General features: G+C 41.4%; 1 protein-coding gene across 2 annotated transcripts; it reads right to left on the reverse strand.

Moving 5' to 3' along the window:
• Nucleotides 1–4,695: 4,695 nt before the first annotated feature.
• On the reverse strand, nt 4,696–11,792 carry LOC104931203 (breast cancer metastasis-suppressor 1-like protein-A). Of its 2 annotated transcripts, XM_019271501.2 has the most exons (10): nt 11,493–11,628; nt 11,257–11,347; nt 9,978–10,105; nt 9,714–9,793; nt 9,298–9,394; nt 9,000–9,089; nt 8,822–8,886; nt 8,673–8,712; nt 8,240–8,369; nt 6,376–6,513 (listed from the first exon to the last, which is right to left on the reverse strand). In XM_019271501.2, the coding sequence occupies exons 1-10, from the start codon at nt 11,626–11,628 to the stop codon at nt 6,396–6,398; spliced, it is 975 nt and encodes a 324-aa protein (XP_019127046.1). In that variant the 3' UTR covers nt 6,376–6,395. The 2 variants fall into 2 exon arrangements, with proteins under 2 accessions (XP_027140294.1, XP_019127046.1); XM_027284493.1 differs by lacking the exon at nt 8,673–8,712 and having other exon boundaries at nt 4,696–6,513; nt 11,493–11,792.
• Between the last annotated feature and the right edge of the window lie 3,323 nt (nt 11,793–15,115).

Consider the following 15,115-nt stretch of genomic DNA (forward strand, 5'->3'; position numbering starts at 1 on the left):
TTCTGCGTCCAGTACAAATGTACACAGCCTGATATGCACATACACACATGCAGCAAACAAGGCCCTAACACATTCAAGTGTACGTTCAAGCGAAACATACTGTATATCTGTGTGCCTCTGTTTACTGCATGAAAATGCGTGTGCATACCTGGGTGGAAAACACAATCGGCATCCCGAAAGAAAGAAGGCATGTATCAAAATTTTAATGCAGGAGAATCGCCCCGACAACCAAGTCTCTGTGGTCTCTTATCCTGTCTCGAATGTCAGTTGACCATTTGACTACATTTCCATATTGAGCCTGCACTATGAGGTGGATAAATTGTGTGTGTTTATCTGTTTGGGGAGATAAAGCTGAACTTGATACTATCTCTATGTAAAATCTAAGCTACAGTGCTGCCACTGGCGGGAGAGCCCATCCAGACACTTAAATACAGACAGAGAAGGACATAAACACACATTCTTTCTTATGCACACACACACGAAAACATTGCCCTTGTCTGCCTCTGCCATTCTACAGTGGTTGCCGGCACTACTTTGCATATCAGACCTGACATAATGAGGAGATACTGTATGGTGTCCTAGGACAGTGGGTGTGGAGGTGGAAGGTGATACCGCCACCTCGTCTGGTCAGCTAAATAAACCTGACACATGCAGGCTTGCCAGCCTGTTGGAGCTCCTCAGTTTCAGCCTATCAAATCAAAAAGAATTATAACTCAAGAAAATCAATTATCGCACTTCTGTTGGAAGATAGGAATTAACTAGAGGTGGTGGTAGAGGTTGGGAGCTCTAGTGTTACGGTATAATCCAGACTGTTCAAATGTCACCAATATCTGCTGACCAACAGGTTTACTAAAAGGAATACACATCAGATCCCTCAAACAGTTTGGCCACGTGTGATCATAGATCTCAACATTTAAAATGTGCATGTAGGCAAGCAGCATTCACCAAGTGCCAAACAAGCTACACAGGGAAAGTGCAAGAGGGCGCAGCCTCCTACTCCAAGTGATCTCACCAACTGTTAGTAAAGCACTTGTCTGTGCTGCAGGAGGTGCCAGAGACCTAGCAAGAGAAAGTTTGTTCAAATACCCTGGTAAAGTCCTGTACTGAAGGGACAGAAGGATGGCTAAAAACAACTTATGTGGCCATTCAAAAGTCATTTAAACCAGAACCAATATTGAACATGTAAAACCTATATGATAAAAATGTAGGGCCTCAACCTGGAAGCTAACATACAGATGTCTTCAACAGCTGTTCCTCTGAGCAAGGCTGCTGTTGCTCTCCTTGTGGAGTGCACACAGACAGCCAAGGGAGTCCTTCCAAGTTACCTTTGAACAGCCAATGGCTGAGCCTTAGGGGGTTTACCAACAACACTGCCTGCAGAGTAGAAGTGCATATCATGCCAAAGCTCCCCAGAGGTCAGAGAAGATGTAATTTTGAGAATAAAAAGCGCTGAAACTGAGCCACCCTGTGCCTAAATAAACTTTTAATATTGGTTGAATAAAAAGAAAGGTTCTTTCTTAGGGTAGTGGCTTGCAAATTACCTCGGCTAAGCATGCAGCTTGGGTGGTATGAAAGGTCACACAACTTATTCACTGTCTTGGCTATTGTCACAGCTTTTGATGGATAACACCATCAGAGGCCTCTCTCCAGTGGGTATAAACTGGAAATTTCTAATGCGGGGGCAGAGGAGCCTCAGTTGAACTCAGTAGAGGGTGGTTAAAAATAAACTCTCCCCAAACCCCACATGAGAAGAAGAGATCACTGATGCATACACCTTAAAAGTAAAATGTGACAGACAGGAAAGAGAGAACAGAACAGATTGGGTCCACTCCCATTCCTCACATGATGTCTGAAAGCCCAGCTATTTTGCTTATAAACAGAAATGGTGGACTGAATTCAGAAATGTTCTCCATCACCGTTGGAGTCAATCCTAGACCATGCACCCTATCATGCTTCAGGGCACGACAGTCAAAGGCTGTCACTTGTGTGCCACGCTGCATTCTTTGAACTGACTCCACAGTACTCATTTTCCTGGCTCTGAGGGTCTTTTGGTCACCAAAAAGTTTGTAAGGACGGAAGACCTCAACAAGTACCCAACAACTATAGGGATCCATGCACTGTCAGATCTCCAGAAGTCAGTTAGGAAATGATAGTAGGTACATCAGTCAGTTTCTGTTCCTGAAACAAAGACCTCTCCTGTTATCTGAGACACACCACACAGTTGCAATTACAAGGACGATATTGCTACATGCTGTTCCATGTTTTTGTTGTCCATCTCCTCATTAGACACAAACACACAGGTGAGTGGTCATGGGTACATCACAGATGCCAAGACATGGTGGCAAAGCACCATTGAGTGGATGGATGCCATGGCACAGCAAGTCATTCTTGCCATTCACTTGTGGACAGTCTAGGAAGCTGGAGGTGTGATGATTCTCATATACCAACCAGGAGTTAGGCTGGTGTTTCATGCACAGGAGCAGAGAAGTCCTGAGAACAATTGTCCATCATGTGAAGACACTGGAAATAGTCAAACCTTGCACCTCATTGAAAAGACAGCTTGGCAGTCGACATTATGCTGGCAGAAAATACTCAGGGGTAGCATATGGTAGATACTGAATCCCTGTGTTGTGGATAGGTTGCAATGGTAACACGTGAAGCCTGATAAGGTCTATCTTTGCACATGGAATTATCACCATGTTAATGTAGAACCCATACACCTTTAATGTTTGGTGTCTCGGCCATGATTTATATCTATATAAAATGTTACTCATACAATAGGCAGCCTTTAAACTTTCTTTTGCAAGTGTGCAAGCCAAATTAAAGCCATCTATCAAAAAAGCAGCTGCTTCATCCATGAAGAGACAGTACAGGTTGAAGAACTGGCTATAGCCTGAATGCTAACGGTGAATTCTAGGCCACCACCACTGACACACCTAGAGAGGTGATACCAGCCACATTTAGATCACAGGTTGCAGTCTGCAGCACCGTCCACTTGAATCCACACTCGCTCTCGTCTCTCTCTCCTCGTCTACCCCGATGATGAACAGCTTGCCTCATCCCTTTGATGTTAACTTATGTATGCATTTAACATTCTCTTATACAATCAGCATCAAAAGGTACACGCCCACGCAGAGGCCTGGCACACAGTAACGTGCATGCATGCACAGATTCACATGCACGGTCTCGCTCGCTTTAAAATGCATAACGATGCACACACGAACATGCATCACACAGAGGGGGGGGCTGATATAAAGAATTTAGCAGAGTGTGACACTTTCACGGTCTAATTAGCCCCAGTGTTGCAGTAAACACGTCCCAATGACCCTCCAGTTCTGGTTACTCATTAAGTATAGATGGGACTGGAGATAGTCAGAAACCCAGGGATAAGTATCCAGATTGGATCAGCACCGTCTTTAAACAGACACCGAACAAGGAAATCCTTCCCTTTGCTGTTTGACATGTGTATGTGCATGTCCTTGAAGGGGAAGGCCTGTTATGGCCAGTTCTGACCATTTCAGACGTCCACAAGACAGTGTGAGGCAGATTCAAGGACTGAAGAGATGCTGTGTGGAGATACAGACAGCCTTGCTGCTTGCTTGCTTGCTTTGCCTTTGACGCGGTGATGGGGATTTTCCTCTTTCACTCTCTCTCTCTTTCTCCCCCTTTCTGTTGCGGTAGCAGACGTGGCCAGCGAGCTGTGATCAAACTGTGCCTTCATCCCTCCCCTCACTCTCTCTCTATCTCATCAGCTGGAGGGCTTCAGCAGCAGGGTGCCCCAGATTCACAGCTCCACCTCCCTCCTCCCAACTAGTGCAGAGGCTGTCTTCACCACTGTGGAGCATTATTGACACCTTGTGGCGAAAAATAGTAGTGCAGGGAAAGATGGCAGAATATACATTTTTTTTTTGTAGCTCATGTTGACCAAGTGTGACCATATGGGAAATTATAAGAGTACATTAATGTTATAAAGCTCTATATAAAAGGTGAAATTTAACCAATTAGCCTTTTAATTGATTCCTTTGACTTTCTGACTACGCTGCCGCATCTGATCAACGTTCCCAATAGATCAAAAGGTCACAACAGTTCTGCATGACTGGTCAGTGGTCTGCAAAGGCCCGAGGCTATGCTGATGGACAATGAGGGAGGATGGGGTCAAGAAAATGGTACATCAGCGTGGATCCTGAATCAATACCAGTGTGTGGTGTTAATCTAGTGAGTGTCCCTCTGGCAGAAATAAGTGACTGAAAGGTTGAACAGCACAGCAGACCTAAGAGCCATTATCAAATAGGACTAGCTCAGCATGTTTCTCCCAAATAATCCACTTTTTTTTGTCACTGAGGAGGGAAGCCAGGGTTCAGCGAACCTCAGGGGTGACTTTGGGTTGAGCACTGTCAGGGACTTCCTCCCTTTTTATACTGAAGTATTATATAAGATAGTATCTGGGCTTTTTGTGCATAATAGACCAAATTTAATAGGATATTTAAGTACTATGCAAAGCTCTTTAAGTCCAAGGAAAGGAAATTGGCTTGAACAGGACAGGTTGATACTATATACACAATGTCACTTCTCTTTTCTGAGAGAAACGCCGGTAGAACGTCCAGTACAAACACCATCCCACTTGGGTTAAAACCCGCTGCTCTCTTTTGCATATGAAGGAATAAAGAATTGTTTGTGCAGGTTTGACTCTTCAAATGATACAAACAAAACCTTTAATCAGCTGTACATGCATTGGCACAATGTCAAGTTTTCTTTTCACTTCTAATGTGGAAAAGGAACCATAATTCATTAAAAAAAAAAAAAAAGGAAACTGTAAAACAAAACTTGCCACAAATTCAAAGGTTCTTCTCAGTGAATGCCACTTCAGGCGTCACACTTTTGTTTATGAGATCTTGTTGCAAGCACCTCTTTTTACAATACTATTGGCAGGTAATACTTTGAATATGTATGCAGTATTGAAAATATAAAGCACCGTAAATACAACACAAAGCAAGACCCCCCCACAGAAGGTTTGTTGGATGGATTGTACACACACACACACACAAAAATCCCATAACCTTGTTTTGTCATTGTACTGTTAGTACGTCATTGTTGAGGAACATTTTTACTGACAGCGAGGAGGAAGATAAAGGGGAATAGGGAAAGAGAAGTGACAGTTGAGAGGAATGAACACAGACAAGAAGAAAGGACAGGGAACAGGAAATACTTTTGATTTTTCAGAGGTGGGCTTAATAACCAATTCTTTTAGCTACTGTTACCATAGTACGCATAAAGAAAAAAAACTGAACAATGGCACTATGAATTACAAATTTGAGGCAACTGGAGCCTGGATCCCACCTTTAGTGTTTAGTTATAGGCACTATCAGACACATGGCAACATGATAAAAGGATGGACAGAAGAATCACAGTGAAATAAAGACAGGACATCTCTATATACAGGGCACCTCCTATTACTTTCTGCTTAAAACACAATTTCAAACATTTACGCTTTGCTTAGTGCATGGGGCTGGCCTTGCTTTGACCTTAAAATATAGTGTGGTGAAAATGACACTAAAACATCAAAATATCAAGAGATCATTTAGTACAGTAGCTCCGCCAACAGAAACCCTGGGGTGTTCTTGACGAGTAGTTTTAGCTCATTACGTTCATGATATACTCATTTACTCAAAATTGATTGATCATTCTTCATGTCCACATTGACACTTGTGCAATTGTTTTTACTAAATCAAACATTATCTTAAGTTGGGCTCCCTGGGGATCCTAATACAGATTTATTAGACTCCGTGGAGCATCAAATTTCAAATCTAACTGGTGCGTCCGAAGAGGCAAATCAAATGCACCGCTGGCTGCATCCTCACCTGGATCATGGTTTCTCACGTGCTCGTTGGTTCGTTGACCCGCTTCAGTCCTCTTGGTGCTAACACAGTACAGAGTAAGGCTTCACTGCATTGATATTTATAGTTCAGGACTTTTTTTTTTTCTCCCCCTCCATCAGCGTAGGCATTGTCTTGTCTCAGAAAGGCACGCGACTGAGCTCCGTGATTCACAGTTCGCTACTGCTCCGGTTCTCCACACTAGTTTTTTTTTGTTTGTTTTTTTTCTTAGCAGCACTTTGCATTGATCTCCGTTCCAGAGAAAATGACACTTTGTGGCCTTGTCAATAATATCAACATACATACATATTTACAGAGAAGATGTCTCCTTCGATTAACTGAAGATATTGATATTTGCTTTTTTTTTTTTGTTACATATACACAGAGAGAGTGACGTGAGGTGTGTTTGTGTGACTGTACATATGGCAAGAATGTAGAGAGATACCACATGGAAAGGAGACATGAAGAAACACAGCAGAGATGATGGTCTTTGCCTGTATACGTGTGTGTTTTTGTTTTTTTTTACGAGTGCTTGATAGTGTATTTGCCTTTCTGCAGCTGGGAGATGTACAGCTTTGACTTGGTGCCATCCAGACGTTTGAACCACACCTCATCGTTGTTGACGGTGGTGATGATGGCGCTGCGTGACACAAACACACACAACAATGTTAGCGCATAATCAAATCCCGATCCTCACAAACAAAGGTATTTACATGAACACGGCGAGCTCTGCTCAAGTGGTAAACAGATATTGTGCATAAGAGAATGCAGCAAGCAGCATTTCCTTTCATTGTGTCTGAAATATCGTAGTTGAATGAACTCATAAATGAATGAAACAGATGTCGTTAACAAAAGGTTTGGACATAACAGCGACTACTCTTGTTGATGTAACACAGTTGATTCGATCGCACAGATTCTTTGCTGTGCTTACGGTGAAACGGGCAGAAGTCTTGTTATGGATAAAAAGTGATGTAGCTCATGTCTACATCCATGTAGGGCAAAGTGTGTGGGAAATGAGGTTGTGTGATCAGATATATGCACATCTTAACACGTACACATCTGTATGCGAAAACCACAGATACTAATCATTATAGTATACCAATTTATAAGTTAATATCCAAAATATTAACACTAACATGTGTAATTGCTTAAATGTTCAGCTGAATCTCTCTGCAATCACAAATACAAAGCAAAATGTCTTTAACATTGATCATTTATGTTCTTTTTTCCAGCTGTGAGTAGTTCCTCCATTTAGGAGCTGTGCCAGACTCTGAAACACTGAGATGTGTCAGTCGAATCAGATTTTGGCTGTTCAGCGCCACACTAAACTCATATTAGCCTACAGGTGTCTCATGTTCTCCCTCGTCATCTGGGATGTTAAAAACAGATTTCCACACAGTCAGAGGAGAGAGGAAAAGTGCGCACCATGGAGCGTCTCTCCCATGATGGCAGAGGTAGAGGAGCTCGTACAGCAGTGGTTTAGCTGATTTTACTGACAGTCATCACTGGAACAGAGCGCGTCACAGCAGCCCTCCTTTTCCATCACCCGTCTCTGTTTGACGTGTTTATAGTCATTCTGAGGCTCAGTGAAGTTTATGAGCTGTCACGCTGTCGCTCCTGCGTTGCTCTGACACAGCTAAAAAAACTAAACTGATGAAATGTGATTCATGGTCTTTACAACTGATGACTCAAGTCGTAAAGGTTTCAGGCGCAGCTCTACCTCCATTTCATGTCTGCACTGTGGGAGAATCCGACACTCAAAAATACAGACTGTATTTAGTATGCATACTGTCTGGACTGAGTGTACATCATTTTGTCACTTTGCTGGTGTTAACACCACCATAAAACACTGAATTAGCATGCAGAGAGTTTACGTATCTGTCCCTTGTGTTTACATGTCTTCAGTCTTTGTTTAGTGTCGTAAAATCTTTCCCGGAGCTACACGTACACCAACATAAATTCATTTCTGGCTACATTTTAATGTCCACAGACCGTCTGGTATGCTTTATGGGTATCCAGATGCACCTATAGCCACTCTACTCACACATGTGAGCCGCCTGTTGAATTCATATCACCTCTGAGGGAGCGCATACACTCATCACGAATCATGAAATCATTCAGCCTCAGGGTGTCTCCCTTTGTTTAAATCTATCAGGATCATTTCCATGGCTAATAAATGCGCCATGTGACTGTCTCTGTTACACGGACTCACACAATGAGTCAGAAACACAAACATTTGCAGATGGGTTCACGCATCGTGTAGCGTTAAAACTCACACATGCAAACAAAACTCATCACTCATCATCACTGTCATTATTACAAAGAGCTTTGCTCCCACACACACACCCACACACCCACACACACACCTAGTCGGGTACTCGTCCTTCCTGTTGATGCAGATGGCCTGTCCCCTGCAGTACCACTGGTTGTCATAGAAAAGTCGACCGTCCTCGGAGCGTGCCACATGATGATGTCTGTCAGGCTTGACCGCAGGAACTGAAGGAGGGAGAGAAACAGACAGGGAAATGCGGAGAGAGAGAGAGAGGAAGACATGGAGGGTTGAGAAGAGGGCAAGTAAGGCAGGGAGAGAGTATGTATGTAAGAATACAGTAAAAAATATAAACAATGGAGGACAGGGAGGGAGACAAAGATAGACGAGCAGGCAACATTTGTCTCCTTTTCAACTATGAACTTGAGTACTACTATCTGAAAGTATTGAATCGTCCCCTGCTGCGTGACTGCAGGTCGATCGCTGCACTCAGATATTGACTGTAACCAAGGACGAGGTGAAACTCTTACCATCCACCTTCACCCTGTGCGGCCCCAGTGATGCCATCGCCTGTGAAGGGGGGAAAAAGGCAAACGACAACAAAACAAAACAAAAAAAAAGGTCAAATCACAACACACATGCATTCACCAAGTGACTACTGTCTCTGCTTCATGAATACCTTTCTTATTGCCGTCCAGTCTTCAAGAATATCAAGATCCTGCAGCATGTAAACAATATAAGGCCGTGATAGAGCGGTTAAGGAAAAACACACAGTGAAGTGGCGGAAAACATCTGTTTTAACAACCCATTCAGTGCACATGAATGATAGGAGGGCAGGGCGAAGCCAAAGAGGATATCAGAAACAACAACGGGCTTCTTCTTCTTGACAGGGCAGAATGGGTCTTTCTTCTTGTTTTTTCGGGAGTGCAATCCATCATTCCACAACTCTGGAAAACAAAGAGGACAGATTAGAGAGAGGAGAGTCACTTCCATTTTTCTACAGGATATTTGATTCACATATCACACGTGTGTTTTATAGATTATAAGAGCAAATTATGGATCTTATTGGTAATATAAAGACTGAACACTGTGGTTCTGCTGATGCTGGTCTGACTTCTCCAAACTTTGATGGATTTTTTCTTTGATGGTTAGTACCTGAGGTAATGTCAATACTGTGTCTGTCTTCCTCCAGTCTTCTGATCTTCTCCTCCAGTTCACTCTGCACAGTGTCAAACAGCAGCAGCTTCTCACTCTGGAAGACAAGTCCAGTAGAGGTACAATGAAAAAATCTTATTTCAGCTCATAAAATGTGAATACTGTCTGATTTTTTAATCATTTTTGGGTTGTTGTGGACAAAGGAAAACATCTGAAGACATCATCTTGGGCTTTGGGCAACAAATCAAGCACAAAACAGTCAGATTAATCGACAGTAACAGTTAGTTGCAGCTCTAAAATTCAATCCATTTAGGTAGTGGGCACTGCAGCAAACAGGCAGAAACCTGTTTGAACAAAATGTGGAAAATGAAAACCTGACCTTCGCATAAGACCTGACTCATTTATCGACCTCTCACCTCCCAGTGTTGGCAGGCAGCCTGGATCTCACACTCATACTTGTTCTTCACCGACTCCAAGCACAGCTCCCTGTAGATCCCTGCGACAACAAGTATTTACACATTAAGTCAGTCAGTTGTGAAGATTACATCCAAGTGAACACATGTCCTTTAAACTGAAAAGATTCTATTCATGTGACATCTGTCTTCACTGTCATATGTGGCTGACAATCAGTATAAAGTCAAAGTCAGTCACATGCGTCCTCCAATATTACTTTGACCCACCGGCGACTTTGGTCCTGATCTGCATGTTCTCCTGCAGGTTGGCTAAAGGTTCCAGGTACTCTTGGGCACAGCCAGCCATTACCTCCTGCAGCTTGACGTCCACCTGGCTCAGACGCTCCTTGTACAACCTGAACAGCAACAAATGAGGAGGCACATCGATTTATAAGTTTGAACCGGTGTTGTGTTAGCATTACAGTGGGCTGAACAATCGTTTTTGTAGAATTTTAATAATTGTGAATCTTATACAACTCAACATGTCTTTGGAACCTATGTAGGCTTTTTGTTTGGATTGTGTTATCTTGTATGTGGCATAAAATAAACTATGAAGACAAAGCACAGCGGTTAAAGTAAAAACTCTCACTGGTCCACAGAATGGAAACACTGTGTCACGTCTACAGGACGCTGTTGATTTCATGTACCTGCCAGTGTGGCTGATGTTGTCTCAAGTACACCATCTGAGTTTAACATATCACGAGCCATTTTAAAACAAAACATCAAAATGACTTTTCATGTTAGATCGCTAGTGGGGAAGGTCTGCATCGGACCTGCAAAATCAAAGATTTAAAACCAACTGGCTGACAGTGGATACATTTATCACCCAGATTCCAGCCTGTTTTTACATCGGTGTAGTTTGTCTGTCCAAACGCTTCCTGTCCCCTGGTCTTATCTGACAGGAAAAGGATCAACAGGGGGGAGCAGGATGGGAATCATAGATCAGCTCAACTAAATATGCAGATGAATAAAAAGTATTTTCTTTATCATGTTCCATTGTCTTATTGTTTTATTCATTGCTGTCTGCTCTGATGCTCAGTCAGACTTGTGATGACCAGTGCACGATGTGTGTGTGTGTGTGTGTGAGTGTGTGTGGACTGTGTATTGATGACCCAGGGTGCAGTCACCAAAATTCAAACGACAGGATGGCGAGAACGTTAAATTAAAACCATCACATTAAAGACTACTCCCTCTTTTGTCTTCCTTAAACACAACACAGGATAGGGCGGCAGTCATTCTTGTGGGATTGGATTTTTTTCACTGTGTCATGAGATTGGGAGGAAAAGGGAGTATTTTTGTGGGAGTGAGATGGGACAGGAGTAAAAAAATAAAAAATAAATCCACTCTGGTGTCACTCTCTGGTGCAGGGACAGGCCATCACTGTGAGACCAAAGGTTGACGGCTGGAGGAAAGTCTTGAGATTTCAGTGGTAGAGTGATTCGAAACATGAGACGAGGGTCACAAGGGTGAAGTACTCTGTGAATGAAACAACATGAGGAGAACCTACTGCTCCTTCAGGTCAGTGAACTGTTTCTCCAGGGTGGTCATCTCGTCCAGGCACTCCATCCTCCTCCTCTCACAGTCCTCATCATCCATCTCTGTCCACACAAACACATCAAGACACCTTTGACATCTCCACCACATGCCGTACATTACACACCCTCCCTGCTAATTATAAACAGACAAACATATTGAATACACGTAGCTGTGCTTTGATATTTAAAGGCCTGTTTTTCCTCCTACCCGAGCTGTCTCCATCTTCAGACACGGACGAGCTAACTGTGTCCTCCTCGTCTGTGCTGCTGCCGTCTTGCTCCGGAAAGTCCACCTCCATTTCTTCGTGGTTACTTTCTTTTTTCTCCCGGGAGTGGACCGGCATTGTGACGTGAGCCGGTGTTAACGGGGCGGAAGGGCTGTCCGGTAAATTTCTTTAGCCCGAATAAAGAGGCAAATGCACCTCAGACAGCTAACCGGTTAGCTAGCTCGCATCCAGACAGCTTGTAATGCAAACATGGCCACCGTCGACCAATCACACGGAGCTTTACTGGGAACGTCCAATCAAATGTCGAGATGGGCAACCAGTTTGTACGGAAGGATTGTAGGGATTTGTAGTTCTTTTAACTTTTTTTCTGAACGCCTAATATGTACTGTATGTGCAGGTGAAGTACCAGTCAAACCTGGTACACCTTCTCATGTTAGTTCTTTATTTATTTCTTACTTTCTGTACATTTTATATTCAGTACATATTCTTGCAGTTATTATTTATATCATGGTCACTTACTTTTGTAATATTATTTATATTATTGTCACTACTTTTGCAATAATATTATTATTTGTATCATGGTCACTTTCTTTGCAATATTTCTTACACTATGGTCACTTTACATTACAATATTCTTGTCATATATCATGCCACTTTTATCCTCAGTACTTGTCTGTTTTGAAGGTTGATTGTTTTTTGTGTTTATTGTTGTAGGTTATAGATATTTCTGTCTTTTTCTTTTTTTTTTGCCTTTTCTACTTTTTTCTAATTCTGTAGTGCATGCTACACTTCCCTCTGCTGCTGTAACAAGTACATTTTCACATTATCTAATCTAATATGATAACAATGAAAGAACACATATGAAATGATGTGGTACACAAAGTAAAATATATTTTAGATTTGATGACATCTTTACACACTGTTGGCTTTCTCTCACTCATCTTCATGAGGAAATCACCTGGTGTGGTTTCCAATTAACACAGGTGTGCCTCGTTAAAGTTAATTAGCTGAATTTCTTGGCTTCCTAATGCATTTTATACTATAGTGTTGTCATACAGTAAATAGACCTATGTGTCTACGGTAGTAGAGTGGTACAGTGGTGAGCACTGTCACCTCACTGTCACAAAGTCTGTACCTTTCTGTGACTTTAAACTGCCCTTTGCTCCGATGAGTCCAAATCTTAGATTTTTGGTTCCAACTGCTGTGTCTTTGTGAGACACAGAGAAGGTGAATGGATGGTATCTGCATGTGTGGCTCCCACCCTGAAGTCACGTAGGAGGTGGTGTGATGTGTTAGGATGCTTTACTGCTGACTCTGTTGGGGATTTATTCAAAATTCAAGACACACTTCACCAACATGGCTACCATAGCACTCTGCAGCAACATGCCATCCCATCTGGTCTGTGCTAGTAACAGATAGAACTACATTGATGTGTGTGGGGTTTTTTTTTTTAGATGTTTGGAAAGTCAGTGGGAAGAGCCTAAATGTAATGCCCATTCATTTATGTTATAATTTGTTACATGTTACATAGACTAAACTTTATTATTTTTTGTGAGATGCCTTCATAAGCATATTTTATTTATTTATTTAATGTTTTAATAATGTTTTTTTGTTTGTTTGTTTGTTTTAATCTTACCAGCACAATTCATTCATTTGTGACCTTCTGGAACAGGAATGCATTCATTAACATTTGCAACATAATGACTTATTAACTGCAGGCTCGATGGTTTATAATGTGTTATTAGTTGATTTAGTTAATTATAGGAAATGGTTCAAAAGACAAAAAGTTTTGGCTGGATTTTTGATGACTTATAACGAATAAATAAAGAATCATTAATGGTTTACAAAACTAGTAAAACTAAGTTAAAACTTATAATTCTTTAATTTATAATCCTATAAATTATTAGAAAATGGTACCATTTTATGGGTTTCTGTCTTATTGCTTGTGTAAATCTAGACTAAATCTACAGGAGACAATCAATACTGTTGAGGTGTGTGGGTAGCATACCACAGATGAAGTGTCATATGTTGACTGGTGACTCATGAATGAGATGTGTGTTAGTCCTCCAGGTCCACACTCAAAGATATTTAATACATGCTGTCAGTGCCATCATAATAGTCTGTCAGAGAGCTTGAATACCTTTTTTTGGCACTGGAAGCAGACAGGAGGTTTTCACAGTGCAGGCATCCCGTGCAGCTGCAGGGATATGTGGAAAAGGAGCTCGAGAGCCTTTGCCAGCTGACTGGCAGATGATTCATGCACCCCGGGGCTAGAGCTGTCACAGATAGATGCTTCACTCTCCTCTCACTCACCTGGGTGGCACTGATGGACAGACTGAGGGGTGGGTGGTGACTGGAGCTGTGGTGTTGTTGAACAGTGTGATGGACAGTTAGAAGAGTTTGGGTATAAGTAACAATGTTTTAAATATTGTTTTTAGGATAGGTTCCATGACATGACTTATTTTAAAATCCTTTGAAAACAGAATTAATATTCCACGGCTGTTCATCTTCATTTCAAGTTGAGCAAGTTTAAATTACTTTCTGTGTTTGCTTAAAGCTGTATAATATATACGCACCACAGTGAGTACTGCCAAAATTCTGTTAAATGAAATTCCATAAAAAACAACAGATATAAACATCAATGAACACGGTTCTGGAAAATATCACATGTTGTATGAAAACCCCTCGACATTAGGCATGACACTGTAAGATTATATGAAGATATGTAGCATGTATGAAGCAGAACTTTTTTTCCGTTCTGGAAATCTGGAACAAACCCCTTCCAGAAGTTACACTTCCACATATATGAGAGTTGTCTCCTCATTTAGGCTTATCTTATATTTCAGTTCACTGTTGCTGTACATTAGACTTAAAGGAATATGAATTTTAGGAGTCAAATTTACCTCAAGAAAAAATGTACCAAATGTGTACTTGATTTATTTACTGCTGAGGAATATGATGGCATATATATTGTTGCATTAGATTTTCCCAGACCATTTATACTTAATATCTTTTTTGAGGGGGTTGATTTGTTGAGTTTATTTGACAGGTCAGTACAAAGGACCACAGACTTGGAATGGAACCCAGGTCGCTGCAGCAAGGACTCTGCCTTTCATATTTAATTATCTTCTAATATCTCTGGTTATATAAGCCAATTTTTGTGAATGTAAATATTTAAAAATAGCAAAAATGTATTTTGGTGTGATATAAAGGAGAAAAAAAGAAACGTTTCATATCTGGTTACCTTATCCATAAATTGTTTCTCAGTTGATTTTCTAGAAATTGTACTATATTATGTAAAATTACAAATACTTTTTATCTGCTATTCTTTATACATATCTTTTATGATCGTAGGTGCATTTTATGCAGCTGACAGTGACGGACCTGCAGGCTCAGGATCTGCAGTTTACATTTAAAGCACACGAGGGCGATAAAGACCTTTGTTAGATGGTTGAACAACAGCTCCTCAGTTCATCAGTTTGAATCCATTCCTGAAGAGTATGATTTATTGAAACTGGACGAATCTATAATCAAAGCGATAAACGATAACCAGAGGGAGATGATTTAAGAATGCATGACTTGATATGTGAATAATTGAATGACT

The sequence above is a fragment of the Larimichthys crocea genome, chromosome XI (genome assembly GCF_000972845.2).
Source record: "Larimichthys crocea isolate SSNF chromosome XI, L_crocea_2.0, whole genome shotgun sequence".
Classification (NCBI taxonomy): Eukaryota; Metazoa; Chordata; class Actinopteri; family Sciaenidae; genus Larimichthys; species Larimichthys crocea.

Excerpts from the sequence above, each read along its gene's own strand:
- LOC104931203 (XM_027284493.1), bottom strand. The coding sequence starts at position 11,628 with ATGCCGGTCCACTCCCGGGAGAAAAAAGAAAGTAACCACGAAGAAATG. Across the intron at positions 10,106-11,256 it reads TTCACTGACCTGAAGGAGCA|GTTGTACAAGGAGCGTCTGA; the intron begins GTAGGTTCTCCT and ends GTTGCTGTTCAG. Across the intron at positions 6,514-8,239 it reads AAGGACGAGTACCCGACTAG|CGCCATCATCACCACCGTCA; the intron begins GTGTGTGTGTGG and ends TGTGTCACGCAG.